Here is a 25,123-nt window from a genome sequence, read left to right on the forward strand (position 1 = left end):
TCTAGCTAATATCCTCAGCAGAAATAAACAGTTCATTCATTTACAAATCCACTAATTACTTTTTGGTTTCTACTCTTTGATTTAAATTTTTAAGCAAGAAGGGTTAGTAAACAAATGCCTTTTTTACTTACTTAAGTTTTAAAATGTCACAGATTTTACATTTCAAAGAGAAGATTAAGTCAGCATTTTATGTGCTAACATCTTTAACCAAAATACCATTAGCTTTGGGGATAGATGTGTAAGGAGAACCACAATTTATGACCTTGATAGTTGTATCCCCTGCTGTTGACATCATCCACTGTTTTTTCCTTAACCATAGTATACACATACTCATGTTCACATTCAAATAATATATGCAGATTCATACCTATGATGTGATCAACTATTTGTTGCCTTTCCTTAGTTTTGGAATGTTCAAAGGTTGATAAGGGGCTACCAGCATTTGACTGTGAGCCATTAGAAATTAGTCATTAGAAATAAGTTATAGAGATGACAATTACTTTGAGTGTGAAGGGGATGCTGAACATCTAACCCAGTTCAGCAATCTCAAAAGAAGTGATGTGTATGTCAGCTTAGCTGGAAATGATGCTGTTATGTATTTGGTGTGTGTGTGTGTGTGTGTGTGCGTGTGCACGCACACATGTGCACGCATGTTTGAGAATAAGCCCCAGAAAATGATAACTGAGAGGGGTCTAGGATCAAATAATGAGGCACACCCATACATGCTCAGATTCATCAAACGGACCTTATATATTCTAACTTTCCAAGGAATCCTTTAAAGTCTCAAATATAGCCTTTCAGTTTGCTGCAATTACTCAACCATGGCAAGATTAATTTTGAATTTTGTTCCTCCAGGAAGGAAACCATTTTTATTCTGTGCTGATCACAGGTCATTAATATAGCTGATGAATGTCTGTGCCCTATTCAAGTGCGATGAGCTCCATTTAAGGAAAACTCAGATCGATACAACTTAACTTTAATGTTCGAAAAATAGTATTTTTTAACAATTGACATATCTTGTTAACAGTCACAAGGTTTAGCTTTCTCCAAATCCATTTGAGAATAATGCATTGTATGAGAAAGAATGAAATCATGCCATTCACAGCAATGTAAATGGAACCAGAAGGTATTATGCTGAGTGAAATAAATCAGTCAGAGAAGGACAGGTATCATATGTTTCCACTCATATGTGGATCTTGAGAAACTTAACAGAAGACCATGGGGGAAGGGAAAGGGAAAAATAATTACAAAGGGAGGGAGGCAAACCATAAAAGACTCTTAAATACAGAGAACAAACTGAGGGTGGATGAGGGGTGGGGGAGAAGGGAAAATGGGAGGGCACTTGCTGGGATGAGCACTGGGGGTTGTATGTAAGCCAATTTGACAATAAATTATATTACAAAAAAAAAAAGAATACAACATACAAAAAAAAAGAGAGAGAATAATGCATTGTAAATGTTCTTCATTGTAAAAAGCAGAGACCAAAGAGGAAATCATCACAAAGTTAGTAAAAATTAGTGTAATGAAAATTTAAAAATAGGCTCTAAGAAGCACTAATATAGCTAGTATTAATTATATTTCAAGATTTTTTTTTGGTAAAATGCTAAGAAGATATTGCACTGTAAAACATTCATCCTGAAAATGCTTACCCTTTGATATTTTACTATAAGGACTCTTATGGTAATCGCATTCTTTGACTTGCTCTGAGAGAAAGCCATTGCTCATAATTTCTAACAATGGTTGGTTGGTTGAAGCTAAATCCTACCAGCTCTTTTCAGTGCTGGGAATGCCTTACCTAGTGCAACTCTGGCTGCAGATGCATCATAGTTGATCCAAAAAGACACCCAGGACAGAATTGTAATCAATGTGGAAGGCATGTAGGTTTGCAAAATGAAGTAGCCAATATTTCTCTTTAGACGAAAACTTAGTGACAGTCGTGGATATGCCCCTGAATTAAAAAAGGAAAACAGAAAAAAAAAAATCAGATCTCCATTTGGTAGGAATCATCTTCTTTCTTTCACAGTGCCCCGAGTTCATTTGGAGGGAAATAACCTCACCAGTTGTGAACTCCACTTTCTTGGAGACCATCTTGTAGTCGACAATTGAAAACTGAGGAAGCTCAATTTTATTAACTCCAGTTACTGCTCCCTCTCCTCCATTCCAGTAAAACTCAATGTCGTCAGTGGTATAGCCATCTGAAACCAAGAAATACAGCATGGTTAAATAGAGTTAGGTTGGTCTAGAAATTCATTTTGAAGAGTCTTGGAACTGGAGAGAAAATTCCCAGCAAGTGGTGGTAAGACAACAATGCTTTAAATAGGATGGCATATAGGTCTCATGATGAACACTATTCTTGCATTGAGAAGACAGATGCATCTGCTTTAGTGGACATAAACTCTGTGCTCATTCAGTGATGTCTGATATCACTGCTCCTTATTTAGTTTCTTTGCATCTACTAATGGGAATTCTTTGGTTAGATAAGGCGATAGCTGGATTCTAGTACCTGAACATAGATTTTTACTATGCATCCTTTAACAATAATACATAATAATAATTGAGCACGTATTTGTTAAAAGGGATATGGAAAAGGTAAAATGGTGGAGTATAATGAAAAACCAAATTTGTACATACTGATTATATGATCAAGACATTTAAAAAGAAATACACATTTATTTTAGAAAATAGGTAAACTTCTATTCATATATACATATATATTTATAATTCATTTATTTTGGGGAAAGCCCAAGTGGGGCAGGGGCAGAGAGAGAGAGACAGAAGATCTGAAGGGGGCTCTGTGCTGACAGGCTGACATCAGTGAGCCCTATGTGGGGCTTGAACCCATGAACCGTGAGATCATGACCTGAGCTGAAGTCGGATGCTCAACTGACTGAGCCACCCAGGTCCCCCTCATATATTTTTATTATATCTAATATACAGGTGAAAAATTAAGGACTATATGAATTTTTAAATTAAAATTTTAAATTGAGGTATAATTACATGTAACATTAGTTTCAGGTATTCAGCATAGTGATCAATAATTCTATACATTATGCTTGCTCCCTGTGATAAGGGTAAAGAACTTTATGAATTTTTGTTTAACGTTTATTTATTTTTGAGAGACAGAGAGAGAAAGAGAGACAGACCATGAGTGGGGGAGGGGCAGAGACAGAGGGAGACATAGAATCAAAAGCAGGCTCCAGGCTCTGAGCTGTCAACACAGGGTCCAATGTGGGGCTTGAACCCACAGACAGCGAGATCATGAGCTGAGCTGAAGTCAGATGCTTAACCAACGGAGCCACCCAGGTGCCCCCTATGAATTCTTGATAATACATTTATAGCTTAATCTTCATGAGGGTGAGCTTTTGTTAATTTAAGAGTGATGTATAGAGGATTGTAGATTGCATTATTAGGGTCTACCCTGAAGTCTATTGTCTTCTCTTTTCTACTTCTGTTTCCCCTTATCAGTGGTCTAGCTGGGTTATGGTCGCATAAAAAATTAACTTCTATAAAAACAATGTATGGGTATATTTAAAAGTCTAAAAATCAGTTCGGGCATATAGAAGGCTATAGTTGTCTCTTTCTACCTGGTAGACATAAAGAAGATATTTCTGAGTTCATTTGCTCTTTATATTCATCTCAGATAAAAAAACCCCATCAAATCCTTTATTTCCATTAGAATTACTAAGGCTTGTGTTTCGAATATAACCATATAATATAGTAGATATGATGCAGACCTACTTTTGATTAAAGCCAGTAATATTTTCCAAGAGATTAAAAAAAAGAACATATTTAAAATTTAGAAGAGTGCCAAGTCTTCAGTGAGGCTCACTGAAAACATACCAGTGCAAGGATGTAGGAAATTTTAATCTATTTTTTTTTTGAGGGGAAATAAACCTGTCTCAATTTTATTACTTTACACATTTCTAACTTATCTTCACAAAAAGCTCTTTTTTGAATTCTTATTCTTAAACTCATTGAACCCACAACCTTTTTATATTTGTTACTTTTGCCCCTCTATAGAGGTTATTATTTACCGTGTGATAGGTTTCAATTTAGCTTATTTTATTTCTCTTTAAACCATTTCCTTCTAGGTCTAAGAACTTGCCTTTTCTTCAAAGGGTAATCTTCCATATTCAGTAACCCATTTTACAATGACTCAAGTGTAGCCATAGAAACAGAAGATATTTATTTTAGCTATGATCCCTGGTGTCCAAGAAGCTGTGAGACCCTCTTTACCTATTGGATTTAGAGTGATCTACATCTTCTTGGCTTATTGACTTACTGGCCTATTGGGGATTTATGATGTATCCATGTAGGTTCAGCAGTTGTAACAAACGTACTACTCCGATGGGGGATGTTGATAACGGAGGAGTCCATGTATGTGGAAGCTTGTGGCATATTGGAAATCTCTGTATCTTCCTCTCAATTTTGCTATGAACATAAAACTGCTCTAAAAAAGTAAAATTCTTTAAAAACTAACTTCTAGGGGCACCTGGGTGGCTCAGTTGGTTGAGCGTCCAACCTGACTTCAGCTCAGGTCATGAACTCGTAGTCAGTGAGTGCCAGCCCTGTATTGAGCTCCGTGCTGACAGCTCGGAACCTGGAGCCTGCTTCGGATTTTGTGTCTCCCTCTCTCTCTGCCCCTCCTCCACTCACACTCTGTCTCTTTCTCTCAAAAACAAATAAACATTAAAAAAAGTTAAAAATAAAAAAATAACTTCTAAAAAAACTCCACAGAAACATATTCATGCATATACATATATAGATAAATGAATGAATGAATGAATGAATAAATAAATAAATAAATAAATAAAATTTGATGGTAATTTCAGAGGATCATGGATCCCCGTGGAGCCTATTTATGGTTCTAGAATGAGAAAATGGCTAGTGGCACTATGATAGCTTAAATTCAACCCTGATGCTCTCCCCTCCATTTTCAATTCAGCTATGAACTATTTCAAAGCCCAGCATGAAGTACAATCCGGGGAATGTGAGGTCTCAGCTCTGTCTGGATCTAGGGGACAATTGTGTCATGGGTTTTTTCCCCCACTCTGGGGACTAGTGGCATGGAGTTCTTGAATGGGGATTGGGACAGTGAGATTGATGAAGAAAGCTGAATGCAGGGGCTCTTTGGACCCGCTAAATAAAGGGCACGAACACTTGGGTAACTGGAGGAATTGTTTTGAGCCCTGGGAGAGTTGAAAAGGTAGGCTGCCTCAGAGACAGAGACTACCTCCTGATCTACCAACAAGAGAATGACATTTTACCAGGAGCTCATTGTACTTTTCACCTAAAACATTGTTTCCATTTTCAGTGCTCTGGCAGCTGGGTCCAAACCACAAGGTATATGTAAGAAAAAACAACAATGCTTATAAGAGAATCCCATAGTCCTAGAGAAGAAAAGCAAGCAGAACATCCAGAGTATATGGCCCCTTGTGAAAATAACTGGTGGAGGAGGAAGACAATAGTTTGAACTCTTCAATTCCCATCCTTATTAAAAATATAGGAAAACCTAAAAAATATATATACATATAAATATAGGAACACTTAAGTATATTTGATTAGAGCACAGAAATCTTCCTTCTAAAACCCATAGATTTTAATAAAAGATGTTTTAAATAAATTGAGGAGATGGTCACTGGTGAGGCCAGATTAACATTTTAAAAGACAGCTTGAAAGAAATATCTCAAAAGAAAACAAAATTACAGAGATTTGGAAAGTATGAAGAAAACATAATGGCTTTGAAGGACTCATCTAAAAGATCTAATATATAAATAAATAGTAGGCAGTCTTGAAAGAAGATGAACCATAATAAATAAAAAGAAAACACAAGTTCTCTTGAGCTTAATAAATATTTTGCAAATTGAAAGGCTCATTATATTAGGTAATTGTGATAGCATTCCTGAACTCCAAGAGTAAAAGGATAATCTTAGGATTTCCCAGACAGAAAGTACAAGGTATTTTCAAAGGAAAACATATTGGACTTCTTGTATGGAAAGGAAAAGCTTATGGAATAATATCCACAGAATACCTAGAGTATAGGCAAAAAGGACAGCAAATCTGAGACCCAAGGGTCCCATTCCCTGCCAAAATATTGCTTCTTTCCAGAGATGATATACAAAGCTACAAAGATTAGAGAACATATCACCCAGGGACCTATTTGAGGAAACTGTTCTACAGAGAAGTCTAATCAAATAAATGAATCAGGACGGATAATTAACACATAAAAAGGGAAATCACCTTGGAAACAGGGGGCTTGTAAAGAATCATAAGACTAGTTTGTTCAAATCTATGCAAACAAATTAGAAAATCTGAATGAAATGGATAATTTTTTCATAAGAAAAGCATTTGTCCAAATCAGGAGAGATAGGATATCAAACAGCTTGATTTCATTTCCTATAAACAAACACCCACGGGACTCAAATATTTAAGAACTTATAAGTCTATTACTAGTTAAACAGTTCCAAAGTAAAGGCTAAGATTGAACACTTCCAAATTATTTTCATTAAGTAAGTAGAACATATTAGTGAACAAAATCCAGCAGTACACTAAATAATAAGGAGTAACTAGTGGAGTTTATTCAGAGTGTGAATTGTTCAATATTAGAAAAATCTAGTAATATAATCTAATATATTAATAGATTTAAAGAGAAGGAAAGCATATTATTATTTACAGAGGTGCCAAAGGGGCATTTGACAAAATGTAATAGCCATTTAGTCTTTTGACAAAACAATACCCAATAAATATGAATAGATACTTCCTTACATGGCAAGATATAGCTGAGTCTCAAAGCCAGCATCATATTTATTGTGGAAACACTAAAACATTCCTACAGAATTAACCGGGTAAAGGTGTTCACTACCATTGGTCTTATTTAACAGTGGTCTGGAAATACTAACCAATGAATTAGGCAAGGGAAAGAAAATTGAAGTATAAAGTTGTAAAGCTGCTGGTTAAGCTAATTTACAAATCATGCAATTGTATACTCAGTGAACCCTAAACGGTGAACTTAATAACAATTAGAAATAATAGGATTAGACATGATAATGGGGTACAAAATTACTGTATAGAAATGGGTAGTTTCAGATGTAAAGACAACAATTTATAATGTGTAATGGAAGAATATTTAAAAATAGATACAAAAATATATAGCGATAAACTGAAAAATATGCAAGACATATGCAGCATTGAGAACATTCTTGAAGGGCACAAAAGAAGCCTTAAATAAACAAAAAGGCATCTCATGTTTTTGAGTAGAAAGACTCAACATCATAGGTTCATTTGTAATTTAACGTGAATACTACACGAATAGGTTTTTGTTTTGGAAACTGAACAAAATAATTCCAAAATGAAAATAAACAAATCAGAAGTTCCGAGAAAACTCCAAAAAAATAAGAGAGATAAAGGATACCTATTTTTATCAGGTAGTAAAATGTACTAAAAATCTTCAATAATGACAAGTGTTATTTTAATGCTGGTATAGACAGAGAGCTTAATGGGCCGCACTTAAAAATTCGGAACTAGAGCCAAAAAGAACAGAGGAATTTAGTATATAATAGAATTGGCACCTGGAAAAATTGGGAAGAAGACAGTTTCATAAATTATGTAGAAAAAATTGGGGAGCTACTGGAAAAAATTTGTTTGGACCTATATGTCATTCCGTGTATTATTATAAACGTCAAATTAATTGTAGTTTTATCTAGAAAATAAAACTATGTATGTACTAGAAGAAAACAAGGGAGAGTTCTTTTATAATTCTGGCATCAAGGAGACTTTTGTTGTTGTTGTTTATTTATTTATTTTGAGGGAATGAGAAAGTACAATGGGGGGGTGTGCCTGGGTGGCTCAGTCAGTTAGCCTCTGACTTTGGCTCAGGTCATGATCTCACAGTTTGTGAGTTCAAGCCCCACATCGGGATCTGTGCTGACAGCTCAGAGCCTGGAGCCTGCTTCAGATTCTGTGTCTCCCTCTCTCTGCTCCTCCCCTGCTCATGCTCTGTCTCTCTCTTTCTCAAAAATAAATAAACATTAAAAAAATTAAAAAAAAAAAAAAGAAGAAGAAAGTACAAATGGGGAAGGGGCAGAGAGAAGGAGATACAGAACTCCAAGCAGGATCTGCACTGTCAGCACAGAGCCTGATGCGTGACTCAAACTCATGAACTGTGAGATCATGACCTGAGCTGAGATCAGGGGTTGCACACTTAACTAACTGAGCTACGCCGGCGCCCCCTTGAGGAGCCTTTCTAACTGTAATACAACAAGCAGAAGTCATTTTAAAAAATGACAGATTTGTGCATATTAAAAAAAAAAAAAAAAAAAAGGTGTGGCATAACCCCATAAACAACATCAAAAACAAATAACAAACAAAAAATAATTATAGTGCATATTGCAGGTAATAACTACATTTCTTAATATATAGACTTTTCTACAAACAACAACAATAAAAGAAAATAACCGAAAACCTAATAACAAAATGGAAAAAAGATATTCAAAAGCAGTTCATTAAAAAGGGAAAAATACCCAATTCAATCATAATAAAAGAGATACAAATTAAAATTAAGACTATATCAAAATACCTTTTTTTTTTTTTTAACCTGACAATCTGGTAGGAATCCACAAATTGATAACACAGTATGTTGCTGAGCATGTGGAGAAGCAGACACTGTTATGTGGTGCTGGTGTGAGTGTAGTTTGATGTAACCCATACAGGATGCAGTTTGGCTTTATCTAGCAAAAATACAAATGTATATATCCTTTGACTCAGAAATTCCTATTCTAGAAATTGGTCCCATAGATTGAATTGAATAATTGTGAAGAGGGTATGCATAGGATTATTCATTGCAGCACTTTTTCTAATAACAAAATATTTGAAACAATATAAATGTCTCTCGATAGAGGAGTGGTTGACTAAATTATGGTACATTAATGCACTATTGTAAAGCTGTAAAAAAGAATGAGGAAATTTACATATAATATGAAAAACTCTCCAAAACTACTTTTTTTTTTTAACGTTTATGTATTTTTGAGACACAGAGAGACAGAGCAGGAACAGGGGAGGGGCAGAGAGAGAGGGAGACACAGAATCTGAAGCAGGCTCCAGGCTCTGAGCTGTCAGCACAGAGCCAGACGCGGGGCTCGAACTCACGGACCGTGAGATCATGACCTGAGCCGAAGTCCAACGCTTAACCGACCGAGCCACCCAGGCACCCCTCTCCAAAACTACTTTTAATGAAAAGAAACCCCCACAAAGTTCAGCTATAACATTGTAATATGTGTGAGAAAAATATGGGAAAAGCAACAACATGATTGTCTATACTTTTATATGTATAAAAGAACTTTGGGGGGGGTGGTCAGATAAGAAATTGGTAATTATTTCCTTTGGGGGGACTAAGTAGATGGGCGATAGGGATGGGAGGGAAAATTGCACTATATTTATCTTAATATTTTTTGATTTTTGAATCCTGTGTATCTGTTAAAACATGAAAACACTGAATTAAAAAAAAAGATGTCCTAGATTCTGTATATTTTCTACATGTGAGCAATATGGTTTCAAATACACATGACCAGTGTGACCTGGAAAAGATACAGAATGGGGTTGAGTTTCAAAATCTATCCAGCAGAGATACAGTGGAGTGCAAATTTCCCCAAATTCCTTTGCTCTTAAGCTCATCAGAGGTAGACTGAGGGCCCTGTAGCTAAGATTCCGGTAGAGAGGAGCCCTGCCTTGTAACGCTGTACTTTTTAAAGGACTGGCTGGACATTTGTATATGACTACGTGACTGTGAGACAATGGCGGGTCCCAGTGGTGGAGGTGGATCGGTCATAAAGGCATAGCCTTAGGAACTTGGCAGCTGGGACCAGCCCTTGCTTGTCAAGTTCACTTAGATCTGCTGAGTCTGCTGTCCGCCAGGAAGGAGGAAATGAGCTTCCATGATCATCCAGACCTGTATCTCTTCAGAGCCATAAAAGTGCCTTCCATCAACACAAAATCCGACCAGTTTAAAAATTCACATTGCCCCTGAGAGGAAAACAAACCAATTGGCTTGGAAAAAAAACAAAGTGCTGATGCTAGGCCTGGGGAAAATTTCTCCCATGCACCTTTTTTATGTGATGATAAATACCTCAGCCACATCCATTCAGGAAGACGGTGTGAAAGGTAAACTTTTTCAAAATGATAGATGGAATCAAAATAAATACAATTTAGTTTAAAAATCCTTTAAAGAAGCCAAGACAATATACTTCACATTTAAAGCTGCCTTCTTGTCACACTTGAACGGAGTGTGGGGTTTAGACTAGCATGTCTCATACCCTTTGCTCACCTTTATATGGGGTTGGAGTGGTTTTCATCCAGGCAGGCTCTTGTTTGTCTCGTCACATTTCACAAAGAGATACTGTCCTATTCTAAGCTAGATTACACATGATTTTGCTTTTAGCTGGCAACATAGAGTATTTAAACTGTAAGTATTTGTTTGGGAGGAAGTTCTAAAACCTAGTATCTAGAGACTCTCTGTGGAGAGACATAGTATTTATAGATCAAAGCCTGAGTACAAACCCTTGACCTTGTCCCAGTTTGGGGACGGTTTCACCTACAGCTTTTGACCTCATTAAGCCTCTATCATTACTTTGTGGCCCTGGGTGGCCTGTTTCTAGTAGGCAGTAAAAACAGGGATGATCAAGCACAGCTTCTACGTTAGCTTCTATGTGCTGCTTATCAGGGGTACCTGCTTGCTCAGTTCCTCTTCCCGAGTGCTCTAATACAAGGTCTTTGCTGACTCTTCTCCCCTGCCATGGGCAACTCTGGATTCACCCTCTCATCTTCCTGGATACCCATCAGGACCTCTGCTGAAGCACAAATACCAACTACCTCTAAATTGGCAAAGACAGATCAATGGAAATTATATTTAACATTCTAATACACATATTTTGAGTGCCTACTATGTATCAAACACTATGCCGGGAACTAAGGATATACAGTGGGTCACACATGACACTGCTTTTCAGGATCTAATGGTCTAATAACAGGCTGAGCAAATTGGCCAGAGTGGTGGAGCATCTATTATTACTTCCAGAGAGAATAATATGTACAGTGAATAAACATATAGAGGGGATAACATAAGATTAGGAAGATGTCGGCAGGAGACTGTGGTTTACTTCGTAGAAGTTACTCAATAAGCAACCCAATTTTATCAGGAAAACTGAAATTTAAGGGGCAAAGTTAAATACATACAAACATTATAAAATCTTCAAAGATTCCAGTATGCGAAGGTAAGAGTGGGCTGACAAGGGGACAGTGGTTGGTAGCCATGACTGAGTGTAGGAAGAAGTGTAGGCAGATACCTAAGGCACTTGTCACAGCTCTTCTGCCCCCAAGTGACTTTTATCAACTCAACTATGCGCTTGCCTTGAACAAAGCACAAAACAATGTTGAATTTTACTTGGCTTCTTTGTCTTCCACCGGGCTCTGAGCCCTTGAGGTCAGGAACCAGTTTTCCTTCCTTTTTGTACCCCAGTAGCATATGTATCAAGCTCCTAGCATACAATCAGTATCCACTAAAAGTTTGTAGAATATTGAATTTTTGCTCCTTGTCATTAGGACTCCTGGTTCTGTGTTACCAACCTTAACCCGACAACCAGGCACGAACCTGTGTACGTGTCTCTACTCATTTATTGTGTAGATATTTATTGAGAGCTGACAATGTGCCAGGTGGTGGAAAAGTACTGGAGGTATAATGGTAAATAAAGTTGACATGGCTCTTGTCATCTGGGAGCTTGTAAATGTCATCTAAAATGCTACATCTTTCGCCATAGAATTCCTTCTATGTCAGGTATTATGTGTATTGGCTTTCTTTAGCATGTGTTCTAATCTCCTTCAGGAAAGACAACTACATTTTCCAGATTTCCTTGCAACCAAGGGTGTGGATATGATTTAGGCTCCCTGCATTAGATGGAGTTAAGTGATGTCAGAGATGGTATTTGAGGTACTCATTTTTTTTTTTTTTTTATACAGCTCATAGAGTATAGATGGCTGTGGAACCAGAAATTCTGATTTTAGCTCGAATCAACATGGTGGTGGAAGCTACCTGATGACCAGCTTCCTGATTGTGGTGGTGCTATCAGTTCCCTTGAAGGGCCAGTCTGCACTGTAGCTCTGGGAGTCATGTCCAGTGGCTCAGCCTAGAGCCCACTCGTTCAATCCTTTAATTTTGTAAGCACCACTTTCCTCTATTAAATCTCTTTCTGCTTAAGCTAGCCAAATGGGCTTCTGTTATCTGCAATAGAAACTGGATTGATACATTCTCTTTCTCTTCTAGGGAAGAATTATTTGCTCCAAGTTTGGGATTACCAGCGCTTTTCGTTAGAACCTCCCTTGTGGGGGTGCCTGGGTGGCTTAGTCAGTTGGGCATCCGACTCTTGATCTCAGCTCAGGTGTTGATCTTGGGGTCCATGAGTTCAGGCCCTGTGTTGGGCTCCACTCTGAGCGTGAAGCCTACTTGAAAAAAAATAATAAAAACAAACCTCTGTTATGGCTCGTGCCAGCCTTTCATTTGGTGTTTCTGTGCCTCATGTCCCGCTTTCTACACACTGTACTGCCGAGGCTGGGTTCCCTGTCTCTTTGGCTTTGTGTTAGATGCTGCCCCTCAGAAGAACTGGCTGAAGCTTAGAAGATAGAAGGGGAGGGAAGGTTCTGGATTCTGGCTCTAGCAGTGTAGTTGTGTTGCAGTTGATGGTGATTGCTGCTGGAGCAGTAGGGTGATGCCATATCCTTGAAGCTGAGCAAGAGGCAGCATCTCTTTGGGAAACTCTACACTTCGAACACCATCTCTGACAGGATCTCAGCAGATTCAGACTCATGGGCTCCATCCAGCACGGGAGTATTAGCCATTTCTATCTTTTGCTCCTTCAGCATCCCATCCTCCTTCTCCCTTTCGCTTTTCCAGCCCTTCCAGTTTTTATAACCAATTCTCTCTATTGAATTACCTTTTTGAGCAAACTTGAGCAGTTTCTGCTTTCCTGATGGAATCCTGTCAGTTACATAGTACATCGTATCATGTGAATATTTCATCTGTTTATGTAGCTTTGTGTTTATCTCTGCCATTTGTGTCCTTTGTCCCTCTCTATATACCTTATGAAAGCAAGACCTTCTTTGATTCATTTTTTAAAAATTCCTGATGCTTAGAACAGATTCTGTCTACAGTCAGCATCCAATACATATTTTTTAATAAATGGATTAGTGAATATTGTTTGCAGCTTAGAGTTCTAAATTTATTGTCTCAGCCAGGTAGCTTGATATAGGTAATTGTATGGTAGTATTCTTGAGCTGGATTTACTCCTTGATTAAGATGATTCTGGTCATCAGGGACTTGCAGGTGGGTCCGGGCATCAAGGACGTGGAAAACCCTGCTTGTTAATTTTAGACATACTGAGTAATGAGGTGATAAGTTACGACCTCAAGCCAGTTTTTGAATAATAGGATCTTATGGGAGAAATGGTAGCAATAATTAGAATTGTGAGACCAGAGACAGTCTGCAGCTTGGGGTTGGGAGAGGAGAAGGCAGTGGATGAGTCAAAACAACACCTCTCATTGTCTCCTACTTCTGAAGTCTCCCACTCCTGAAGTAGAACACTTCAATGCCATGCACAGAAAAAGGGCTGGAATATGGCCATCAACCAATACAGATTTTAATAGTATTCAACTGCTCATACGCTCAGTGGTCTGGGTCTTTATTTCCAAGCTCACTTATGCTTTGTTTAACTAAAACCCATTAGACTTAGCGTTCAAGGCACTGAGATAATTACACATGATTTGGGGGAAAAAGAAAATGCTCACTCCATTTCAGGTAGAAGTTTGAGTTCTCCTGAGAGCAATAATGGCAGCTGGATCCAAAGGGAAGAATAGAGGCCTAGAAATACACTATTATTCAAAGGTTACACAAGAACATTTTGCCACAGAGAGCGAACATCAATTTACTCACACCTCAACAACCTATTTACCAAAGGCTTTCCTTTATGAACCAGTGACTTCACACCGTGCCTCAAAGCCTGAACACTTGGATACCAAGGATATTGTTTCCTAGCAACAATAACTACACAGAAGCTCTCAAAATTTCCTCTCTGTCCCTGGGGACTTCTTGGTGCAGAAAGTACAGATAAAATTAAGTTGATGTCAATGGATAAGGATGCATGGAGCTAGTACAAATGTAGAAGTATCTGGATGTTAGTGTTTCTCTTTATTATTTGAAACACTCTGTTTCGGATCCCTTTTCGAATCTGAAAATAAAAATCACTCCCCACTGTGCTTAATAGACCCGAGAGGATGGTCTAAAATTGTATTTAAATTGTGTCTTAGATCCTGTAGATATTTAAGCTTCTAGAGTGGGCAGAAGTAAATGTATTTCCCTTTGTGGAGCAGCCATAGCCTCATCTCGAGTTTCACAGTGTGGAGCTTGATTGGCTTAGGTCACTTGCTAAAATATCACCCCCTTTGCTGTAGTGACTGGCTCAGGATTAGGCAATAATCTAGGTTTAAAACAATCAGCTCATTGTAATCCCTCGGTCAGATTATTTCTTGGAAATAAGCAGGTGATCCAAGTTCACTCCTAGAGAAACCTGGGACTTTCGTTCAAAAGTTGGAGGAGAGATTTCCCTCTCTCTTTTAGCTGTCAGCAAACAAAATGTGTTTAGTGGAAAGTGGCTGGTCCAGTTACAAGAGCCAATATGTTCCCTTCCTATTTTCATCAGTTCCTACTTGCCTTTGTTTGAAGGGTCCTAAATCACACTCATGATCAGCATTTCAACTGTTGTTAGAAAATGATCTATTGAAATACACTTAGTAGTCCACCACTCCCCGGTTCTTCCTTCTCCTTCCACATGAGGGCAGAAATATTGGGAGTTTATCAGTATCTCTGTTCTTATAACTGTGTAGATACTTCATGTTACAAGATTATCGGGTATTTGTAATCGTGCATCTCAGCAGCAGATAAGGAAGCCAACGGGGTGTAATCCTTCCAGTGGCTCCAAATGTGTTACAACATTTATTCTAAGAGCTACTTTGGATTCCTTTCTCACTCACATCTGTATCTCTGTGATATCCCAAGAAGCAGTAAACAAACTATGGAAGGCATATTTTTAAAGTATTGCCACAGTATTAAAAAAACCTTAAGTACAAATCCATGCGGTGATCCACTTAGTGTTTGACTCCTATCTGATAAGGTACTGTTTGAGTGGTCATCCAGTCCCTAGGGATGGCTGTCATTTTTTTTTTTTTTCCTCAGTCAACTCAATTGTTAATTAGGTTTATAAGTAAACATTAGAAAATATGTCCTTATAATAGGTAAAAATTCATCTTCTTAGAGAGTATTCATTATCTAATCCTTGTCTACCTGTTGTGTTAGTAGGAAGACCAACCCAGTACCTTTTCTACACGTGATAGCACCTCCCATTTTTTGAGTACCCCTCTCAGGATTCCTTTCAGTCTTTCATTCTCCCAGCTCTGATCTTTCCCAGGATATCCTGTCTATGAAACTTTGCTCAGTAGTATCCAGTTTGCTGGTATGCCCCTTGAAGCGTGGAATCCCAAACTGAGAGGTGGCTATAACACCCTTGTCTCTTCCACCTCTCTGAGTTAGCTGGCTCCTTTCCCTGACTCCCAAGGTTAATTCTGTCCTGGTCCTTGAGCCACTCCTGACGGATTTAGGAATTAAGCAGTGGCAGATCTGGAATTATATCATGTCCTTCAGGTTTGGAATCTTACAGCCCAGGCATGTTTTCTAGTTTCTACCCACTCCAGTCAAGCCTTGGCATCTCCTATGTTTGCCCAATATGTAAATTCCCAGAGTGACTTTTCAAGAGTCTTGCTCCTTCATATCTGACTGCTTAATACTGCCTAGTCTATTAATCCTTGTATGCACTAGATTATCTCCATTTAAAGATTTTTAGACCCCAGGCACTTCTGCTTTTAGAGACACCTTCTCACATTATATTAACTACATTAAAATGCATTAACATCCCATGTTAAACATAATTTACATGTCACTATAAAAGCACTGGATTTTAGCTGACTTGTTAATGCTATATTTGTTTTAAGATTATAGTTCTCTTTATGTATCTTCGAGCCAATAATTTAAGACCCTTGAGAAACTCGTAGCATATAAGACATTTTGCCTATAGTGCTTGATGGCAAAATGGCTTGGCTGGATCCCAGATACCAATAGGGCTTTAGTGTATTGCCTAACATCTCCCAAGGTTTCTTTATTTGGAATACATCCAGTTCCTCTTAAATCTCCCACTGACGGGAATCCTGCTATGATCATCAGATCTCCTGACCCTAATCGTTGGCCCATCCTGAATTCTAAATTAGCTAGCCACCTGTAATTTCCCAGGATGAAGTTGCCTGCCAGGTTGGACTGCTTGCAATCGCTCTACCCTTGGGCTGTCCAGGTGCTGTCTCGGAGACTGAAAGTCTGTCTGACTCTGTTCTGCCCTTCTCTATCATTTTTCTGGCCCCATGCTGATGAGATTCTTACACGCTTTATGCCATGCCTATCTAACTCATGATACTCTCAGTGTGGGTGGCTAACAAAGAACACGACTTTTAAATATATACACATATATATGTATATTTTATATATCTATATATTTATTATGTATTTATATATTTAATACTTCTTAACATATATATATAATATATGTATATATATTATATGTATATATTATATGTATATATGTAAATATATATGCATTTAAATAGTGTGGAGCTCAATGCAGGGCCTTGAACTCACGACCCTGAGACCAAGACTTGAGCTGAGATCAAGAGTCAGGTGCTTAACTTACTGAGCCACCAGGTGCCTCAGAGCAAGACTTTTAAGTTCTAGTTGCTAGTCTTACTGGTCTTCTATTACAGGAGCACAAGTTCAAATTAGCATTTTGACAGTCACATTTTTCCCCTCTTCAGACTCAAATATAGGATTTATATTGTCCCCTTAAATGTTATCTAATTCAATGTGACTTGCCTTTCTAGCCTGTTGAGGGTTTTTTTTTTTTAATCCTTATTTGCTCACCCTCTTAATTTCATGTTATCTTCAAATTTGATAAACATGCCTTTTATCATTATTCCCTTGATTGAGACAAATGTGGAATGGCATAGACAAAAATAGAGCCCTGTAACATTCTCTTGGCAATATCCCTCTAGGTTGCTATCAAAAGTCTTTGATCAGCACTTTACGGGGTGGCACCATCATTTATCCACTTAATATTTGCCTAACTGTTTTAGCTTTGAGCCTTTATCTCTGTATTTATCACATTTTCCTGATTTGCTGATTTTGCAATCCTATCAAATCAGAAAGTGAGGTCTGTTTTGACTTGTGTTTAGAGAAATCAAGCTGCCTCCATAGTTTACAGATCCCCCTTTCATGGGATCCAGGGCTGGAATCTCACTCGGACTGAATCAGTCTTATCAGCTTCAGTGTCTTACTATTTTCCTTTCTTGCCCTCTGGAACAATGGAATGGGGTATTCCATTCTATTCCCACCAATAACCATTTGGTGTAAGTCTATAGGCTCATGATAATAATGTTCCCTTCACAATATCTAGTTTCTTGTAATAAGTGCTAAATAATTTATGTAGGTGCGTATGTTTTAGGGGAAATTATTGGTCACAGATAAGAACTATTGCCAAAATCAGTGATGGGGTAAAAGATAATCACATCTGGAAATCCTAAAATCTTATTTTGAAATGTTTGTCTTACATGTTTGTTACCAATAAAATTTTGTCTAAACAAATAGCCACCAGCTATATTTCATTTGCCTTAATAGTCAAAGGGAGAATATTTTATGCCTCAGGAAAAAATTCTTATCCATCTCCTTCCGATTTACATTAACAATCACAAAGTAGATTTTCCTGGGATAATTATGGTCAATGTTTTTATAGTCTTAAAACGCTCTTACACTGTGTATATATTTAATGAACATCCCAACTTTGTGCACACTCTCTTAAAAAATGATTTGGGCAAAAAGATGAAAATAAATTGTGATTATTAATTCTTGTTTCTAAGTTCTGCCAAGATCTAGGTGCACCTTGTCTTAAAGACAAATTTCACAGCATTGCAACCAAATAAAACTTGTACTCTTTGTAAAGTTCTGTGAGAACTCTCTGTTCCAAAATTGAGACAGTTTGCTTAATACTGCTGTCACAGAACGGAGAGGGCCTTGCTTGTTCAACTCACCTCATATGAGGTCTTAGAGTTATTGTGATTAGATGTCACCACCTCTGCCAGCAATTTCTGCTCTGGATAAAAAAGAAGATTAAAACCTCTCTGCTCTGAAACAGTTGTTTGGTTGTGGTCCTAATGCTCATGGAATGACCACATTCGCTTGAACATGTGAAAAAAGACCCTTAAGCAGAGACTCTAATAGGTTAATATCAGAATGTCATTTAAAATTGTTTTGAAATCCTATTTAAGATTGTTTAAGAATGCCCGATCTAGGGGCGCCTGGGTGGCTCAGTGGGTTAAGCATCCAACTCTTGCTTTCAGCTCAGGTCCTGATCTCATAGCTGTGGGATCAAGCCCCACGTTGGGCTCTGTGCCCAGTGCAGATCCTGCTTCAGATTCTCTCTGTTCCTCTCTCTTTTCCCCTCCCCACTGCCCCCCCTCAAAAGAAAAACAAAGAAAGAAAGGGAAAGAAAAGAAAGAATGCCTGATCTATTTGGCATCCTTAATAGAGTACATTATTGTTTTATTTAAAAGAAAAAAATGGAAATCATGCCTAGAGAAAGAAGTCACCTCTGATTTTGGTAAGCACCCAATATGATACATGTAGCTTTATTTCTATCTTTGAAGATAAGAGAGGGAACAAGTAGAAACCTGGGTAATTACCCAGCTAATCTAACTGCAGTATTACCTTAACCTTACCTCTCTGCCAATGTTATTGTTGGCGCTGGCCTAAAACCCTAGATTAATAGTTGAGATGATAACCCCAGTTACGTAGTTTAATTTTTATGACCACTTTATATCCAAAATGTGGAAAATTATTCAGAATATCTTTATGGCACTTTTATTTTGAAGATTCATATGCAGCCTAGTTTTATTGCGCGCGAACCCACCCTTGAATGGTTGCTGAAAAATTCTTTCCTTTTTTTATGTAGTGTCACTTTTCACTGAGAAATTCTGACAATACGAAATGGTGATTTGTCAATAAAACACCTTTTGGGAGAATCCATTAAATATTAAATTTATACAACTAAAAAACTTGTGGTAAATTTATAAAACCTAAACAACTTATAGTAAAATATTTACAGCATGCTATTAAGAGAAGAAAAACATCATAAAAACGTACACACATGTGTATATATAATCAAGAATAAGTATAGAAATAGTTAATACTGGTTATTTACAGATGTTAGGATTATGGGTGATTTTTTTTTTAATTCCAAAAATTTTATGTGGTAAACATTTAGTACTTTTTTTTTAAATTTTTTTTTTTCAACGTTTATTTATTTTGGGGACAGAGAGAGACAGAGCATGAATGGGGGAGGGGCAGAGAGAGAGGGAGACACAGAATCAGAAACAGGCTCCAGGCTCTGAGCCATCAGCCCAGAGCCTGATGCGGGGCTCGAACTCACGCACCGCAAGATCGTGACCTGGCTGAAGTCGGACGCTTAACCGACTGCGCCACCCAGGCGCCCCAGTACTTTTAAAAATAAAACCCCAATATATTGTTTTTGTGTTCTGAAACTGCCCAAATATATTATTTTGGGACAGTGAACTTCAAATCTGTGACTATTATTTAAGTAACCTGTAGAGGGCACTCAAGACCTTCCAAATTCATAGGCAGAGCGGGGACAGTCTGAAAATTTTATTTTTCTAGTTGCAGGAGTTTTAGGTATTTTCCTGATGGTTTCAGCTTTGGATCACTGATTCTTATGAGGTTTTATTTTAAAATTCATTTATGTTAAATAACACCAGAAAAATTGTGATTAATATATCTTGTCACAAATTCAGATTTTCAGCTAGAAATATCTGTTTACATTTAAATACATGCAACTCTAATTGATTGCTATAGTAACTATAATAAATTACCTGTTTTGCTATATTTAATGCTTAAGTTATAATCTTTTTAGTACTGTTTTGAAAAGGATAGTCTATACTATTTTAGCTATGCATATGAGTTAACAAATATCTATGTGCAGCAAATGATATGGACTCATTTTTCATATCTCTCAATTATTATGCTTTTGTAGCTGGTAGCAATAAAGCACAATAAATTAAAAATTACCATTCCAGCAGGTCAGAGTTTATTTTCAATTTATACTAATTATTTGCCTTGTTCTTGATTTCCTTTAGGTATGTTTTTAGTCTCATATCTTTTTCTCATTCACACTCTGATGATATTTATTGAGACTCACTCAATTTGATTTCTAAATTAATTTCCAAATTTCTAAATTTCCCCATTTGTGGACGTGAAGTATGTAATCTGTGCCCTGGGTTTTCACAGATGTATTGCACACTGCCTATCATAGTCATATAGTGGCAAGCTCTCGTATCCAAGTCAAGTAAATTGTTTCCAACAAGATAGATTTCTCCTGCAATTCTCAGCCATCTTCAAATACCTCATATTTTTTTGGCTTCCCTCCAGGATCAGGTGGGCAACCAGGAGGCCGTGTATTTTTGTGGCTCGCAAACTATTATGCGTTTCTTGTGTAATTTCTTGGCTTTGGAAATCCGTGTAACCAGAATATTGTAGAGCTGACAGTTCACAGTTGCTTGTATCTATAGTTTATCTGCACTCATTTCCAAGTGCTGGATTGGTGTCACGGAGGTTATTGTGGTAGGCATGTTGGGCACATTAATATCTGTGTTTTAAAAATTGCATTGTGTCTGGGCATGACAGAAAAAAACCCAATCTGATTATGACTGGTTTTGCTGGAATGGAATTGATTTTTTACTCCGTGTAGTTTGGCAGTTACAGTGATGAAACATGTGGCTTGCTGCCATTTTATTTATGTTGAGGGCTCTATTTCTGATGCCCACGAAATAGAAGGACAGGCAAACGTAAATTTATCTTTGAAGCTGCTTGGTGTGGAGGTTTGGGAACAGTAGTTAGGGAAGGGCGTTGCTCTGTGGTTATTGCCTGATCTCAGGCTGGGAAGAAAAGCGGTGATTACCATTTTCACTTTTCAGAGGGGGAAAATGAAAGTACAGACTTCCATGACCTGATTGGGAAAGCTGAATGCTTCCAAGTTTCTAACTGTGGAAACGGGGCCAGTAATCTGTGCTACCTGACTCACAGGGAGGATAAAAAAGGTCATATTGCAAAGTTACAGCTACAGAGTGCTTCTTAGAAGCATTCTATCATCAGAATACTTGGAAACATTACACCGGCATCTCCAAGATCAGTCTATAGCAGCAGTTCTCAAATGAGAGTCGTTTACCCTGCCCAGGGGACATTTGGCAACATCTGGAGACATTTTTCGTGGTCGCAATTCGGGATGGATGCTACCAGTTTCTAGTGAGTAGAGGCCCTGCTGAATGTCCTGTTATGATCAGGGTAGTCTTCCACCAGAATTATCCATCTCAACATGTCAATAGCGCCAATGTTGAAAAACCCTGGCTATAGAATGCTGTGGTTGGTGAAAGTGTTCATGTTAAAAGTATTTGTATTGGTGATATGATAAATGGTTCCTAATGATACCTAGGTCTTATTCTAAGCGGACAGAACTTGTGGGAAAGGAAGATACAGAATTATTATGTAATCAAATCCCAAACAGAATTTCTTCACTTAAAATCCAAGAACCTCATCCCCACTGCTGGTCTAGACAATAAAATTGTGATCATACACTACTGGAGAGGGATAGAAGGGGAAGGGGCTCTTGGGGAACCTGAGCAATAAACATGGCAAATTCTTGGTTCTTCAGTTTGAAAGATCCTGAAAGTCAGCTGGATGTCTACACATGCAAACTCTTTGAAGAATTCTCTTCATCCTGAACGCCCCCAGTGCGTGCAATAGTTTAAGGCTTCAAGGAAGGGGTAAGGGGGAAGAGCAGTAGAGAGGAAAGAGTCAGATGGGAATTGGGGAAGCCCTGTGCTTGCCTCTGCCTCTTCAAGCTGGATTCTGGGGGACTCTAGAGAGCCTCTTCAATGTCCAGGATACGAGCTGAGCCTGTGCCTTATGCTGAAGATGATTGTAGAGGCTTTTTATTTTACCATTTGGGAGAACAGGAAGTATACACAGCCAGAGACAGCTGTGTCTGAGTTTCTTGTGGATTCACAACAGTGAGGGAGGAGTCCAGAAGGTTTCTGGTTGCAGACACACACTGGGAGAGAACTCATGGTCCTCTAAGAGCTCTCAGGCTTGCTTCATTGAAAGGATGCAGCATGCGCAGGGATCAAAAACCCAGTTCCGTCTTGGGCATATTACTAGTGCTAGAGAGTGGCAGCTGAGTGAACACCCACAGAATGTCTAATCACCATGGGAGCAAGATCTGATTTCACCTGTGCTGGGCCCCAGACAGGACAAGTTCTCTCTGAGGTCACTTGAGGCCAGTCAGACTCCCAGGACCCAACAGACTGAGCAGGAAAGGTGAGTATCCCTTCCCTGCCCCAAGGGTGATGTGTCTATAAGCACCTCCAGAGTTTAGAATCAACCCTAGAGGAAGAAGTGTCACAACTGAAGTATGAATTGACTAAAGTATATCCCATCTGCTGTCCTGTTGCCATTTACCCCTGTGTCCTCTGAGCTTACTGTCAATACCAGGCATAAGAGCAGGAAGAAAAGGGCAGTCCTGGTGCTCCTACATTTACACCTAAAGTGTCCGAGCAATGGCTGTATTTAAAAGAGTATATGGAAGTTACTAGACTGATCCATACATATAAAATTAAATTGTAGAAAATAAAGAATGTATTTTGACATATTTTAGTTTGTAGACTGAAATTCTTACCCATTTTGCTATATCTATGGGAAAAAGTTAAAGAGATTATAGTCTAGTGTCTCATACCCAATTTCCATAGAATAGCCAAAGGCCGTATTATAATTTCATCAAGAAGATATACAGTTAGATTCCCATGAAACAACATGGCTGGGACTTTAAGAGTAGATTGAATTACTTTCTCTCCCTGAAGAATCTCTATTTTGATCTTTCAGTTATATAGATGGGTGCTCAATTTCCAGAAGTTCGTGTTACTAAAATATGGATTTTAATTTTTTAAATGTTTTATTTATTTATTTATTTTTTTTTATTTTTTTTTCAACGTTTATTTATTTTTGGGACAGAGAGAGACAGAGCATGAACGGGGGAGGGGCAGAGAGAGAGGGAGACACAGAATTGGAAACAGGCTCCAGGCTCCGAGCCATCAGCCCAGAGCCTGACGCGGGGCTCGAACTCACGGACCGCGAGATCGTGACCTGGCTGAAGTCGGACGCTTAACTGACTGCGCCACCCAGGTGCCCCATTAAATGTTTTATTTATTTTGAGGAAAACAGAGGGAGTGGGTGTGTGGAGGGGCAGAGAGAGAGGGAGACAGAGAATCCCAAGCAGGCTCCATGCTATCATCAGAGGTCAATGAGAGGTTCGATCTCATGAATCTCAAGATCATGACTTGAGCCAAAATCAAGAGTTGGATGCTTAACTGACTGAACCACCCAGACACCCCTAAAATGTGGAATTTCAAATAAAATTCTGCTAAAAGAGTCCTATTGCATAGTCTTTTTGTGGTATATTTTCAGACTTTTTCAGAATAATTTGGTTTAGTCCACATACTGCCGACCAAAAGACCCTGGAAGTGAAGATAATACTGGCCATTTTTCTAGAATGTTTTTGGAACAACCACTTCTCATCATTAATTTTCATTTCAAAAACAAGATTATGACTGGATTACTTTTCTAGAGCTTAGAATAGCCAATATTTCCAAGAATTCTTTGAGAAACTCCATATAAATATTTATCTTAAAAAAACCTACTGTTGGGCTACATCTTCCCTGTTGAAGATTACCTTTTATTAAAAGGTATTACTTTACTGGGATCTCATCAAAATAAAAAGCTTCTGCACAGTGAAGGAAACAATCAGCAAAATTAAAAGGCAATCAACAGAATGGGAGAAGATATTTGCAAATGACATATCAGATAAAGGGTTAGTATCCAAAACCTATGAAGAACTTCTAAAACTCAACGCCCAAAAAGCAAATAATCTGGTGAAGAAATGGGCCAAAGACATGAATAGACACTTCTCCAAAGAAGACATCCAGATGGCCAACTGACCCATGAAAAAATGCTCAACATCACTCATCATCAGGGAAACAAAACTACAATGAGATACCACCTTGCACCTGTCAGATGGTTCACATTCACAACTCAGACAACAACAGATGTTGGCGAGGATGTGGAGAAAGAGGATCTCTTTTGCACTGCTGGAGGGAATGCAAACTGGTATAGCCACTCTGGAAAAAAGTATGGAGGTTCCTCAAAAAACTAAAAATAGAACTACCCTACAACCCAGCAATTGCACTACTAGGCATTTATCCTAGAGATACAGGTGTGCTGTTTTGAAGGGACACATGCACCCCCATGTTTATAGCAGCACTATCAACAATAGCCAAAGTATGGAAAGAGCCCAAATATGCATCGATGGATGAATGGATAAAGAAGATGTGGTATATATATGCAATGGAGTATTACTTGGCAATCAAAAAGAATGAAATCTTGCCATTTGCAACTACGTGGATGGAACTGGAGGGTATTATACTAAGTGAAATTAGTTAGTCAGAGAAAGACAAAAATCATTTGACTTCACTCATATGAGGATTTTAAGAGACAAAACAGATGAACATAAGGGAAGGGAAGCAAAAACAATATAAAAACATGGAGGGGGACAAAACATAAGAGACTCATAAATATGGAGAATAAACAGAGGGTTACTGGAGGGGTTGTGGGAGGGGGATGGGCTAAATGGGTAAGGGGCACTAAGGAATCTACTCCTGAAATCATTGTTGCACCATATGCTAACTACCTTGGAAGTAAACTAAAAAAAAAATTAGGGGTGCCTGGGTGGCTCAGTTGGTTAAGCGTCTGACTTCAGCTCGGGTCATGATCTCACAGATCATGAGTTTGAGCCGTGCGTCAGGACCCGTGCTGACA

General features: G+C 38.2%; 1 protein-coding gene across 1 annotated transcript in view; it reads right to left on the minus strand.

Annotated features, from left to right (window-relative positions):
- GABRB1 (gamma-aminobutyric acid type A receptor subunit beta1) overlaps positions 1 to 25,123 on the minus strand; it is a 385,813-nt gene that overhangs the window by 23,980 nt on the left and 336,710 nt on the right. The window contains exons 6-7 of the mRNA XM_030313932.1: positions 2,058 to 2,195; positions 1,796 to 1,948 (exon numbers count right to left, since the gene is read on the minus strand). Of these exons, the coding sequence (XP_030169792.1) occupies positions 1,796 to 1,948; positions 2,058 to 2,195 (291 nt within the window). The remainder of the gene's footprint in view (positions 1 to 1,795; positions 1,949 to 2,057; positions 2,196 to 25,123) is intronic.

Source organism: Lynx canadensis, chromosome B1, assembly GCF_007474595.2.
Source record: "Lynx canadensis isolate LIC74 chromosome B1, mLynCan4.pri.v2, whole genome shotgun sequence".
Taxonomy (NCBI): Eukaryota; Metazoa; Chordata; class Mammalia; order Carnivora; family Felidae; genus Lynx; species Lynx canadensis.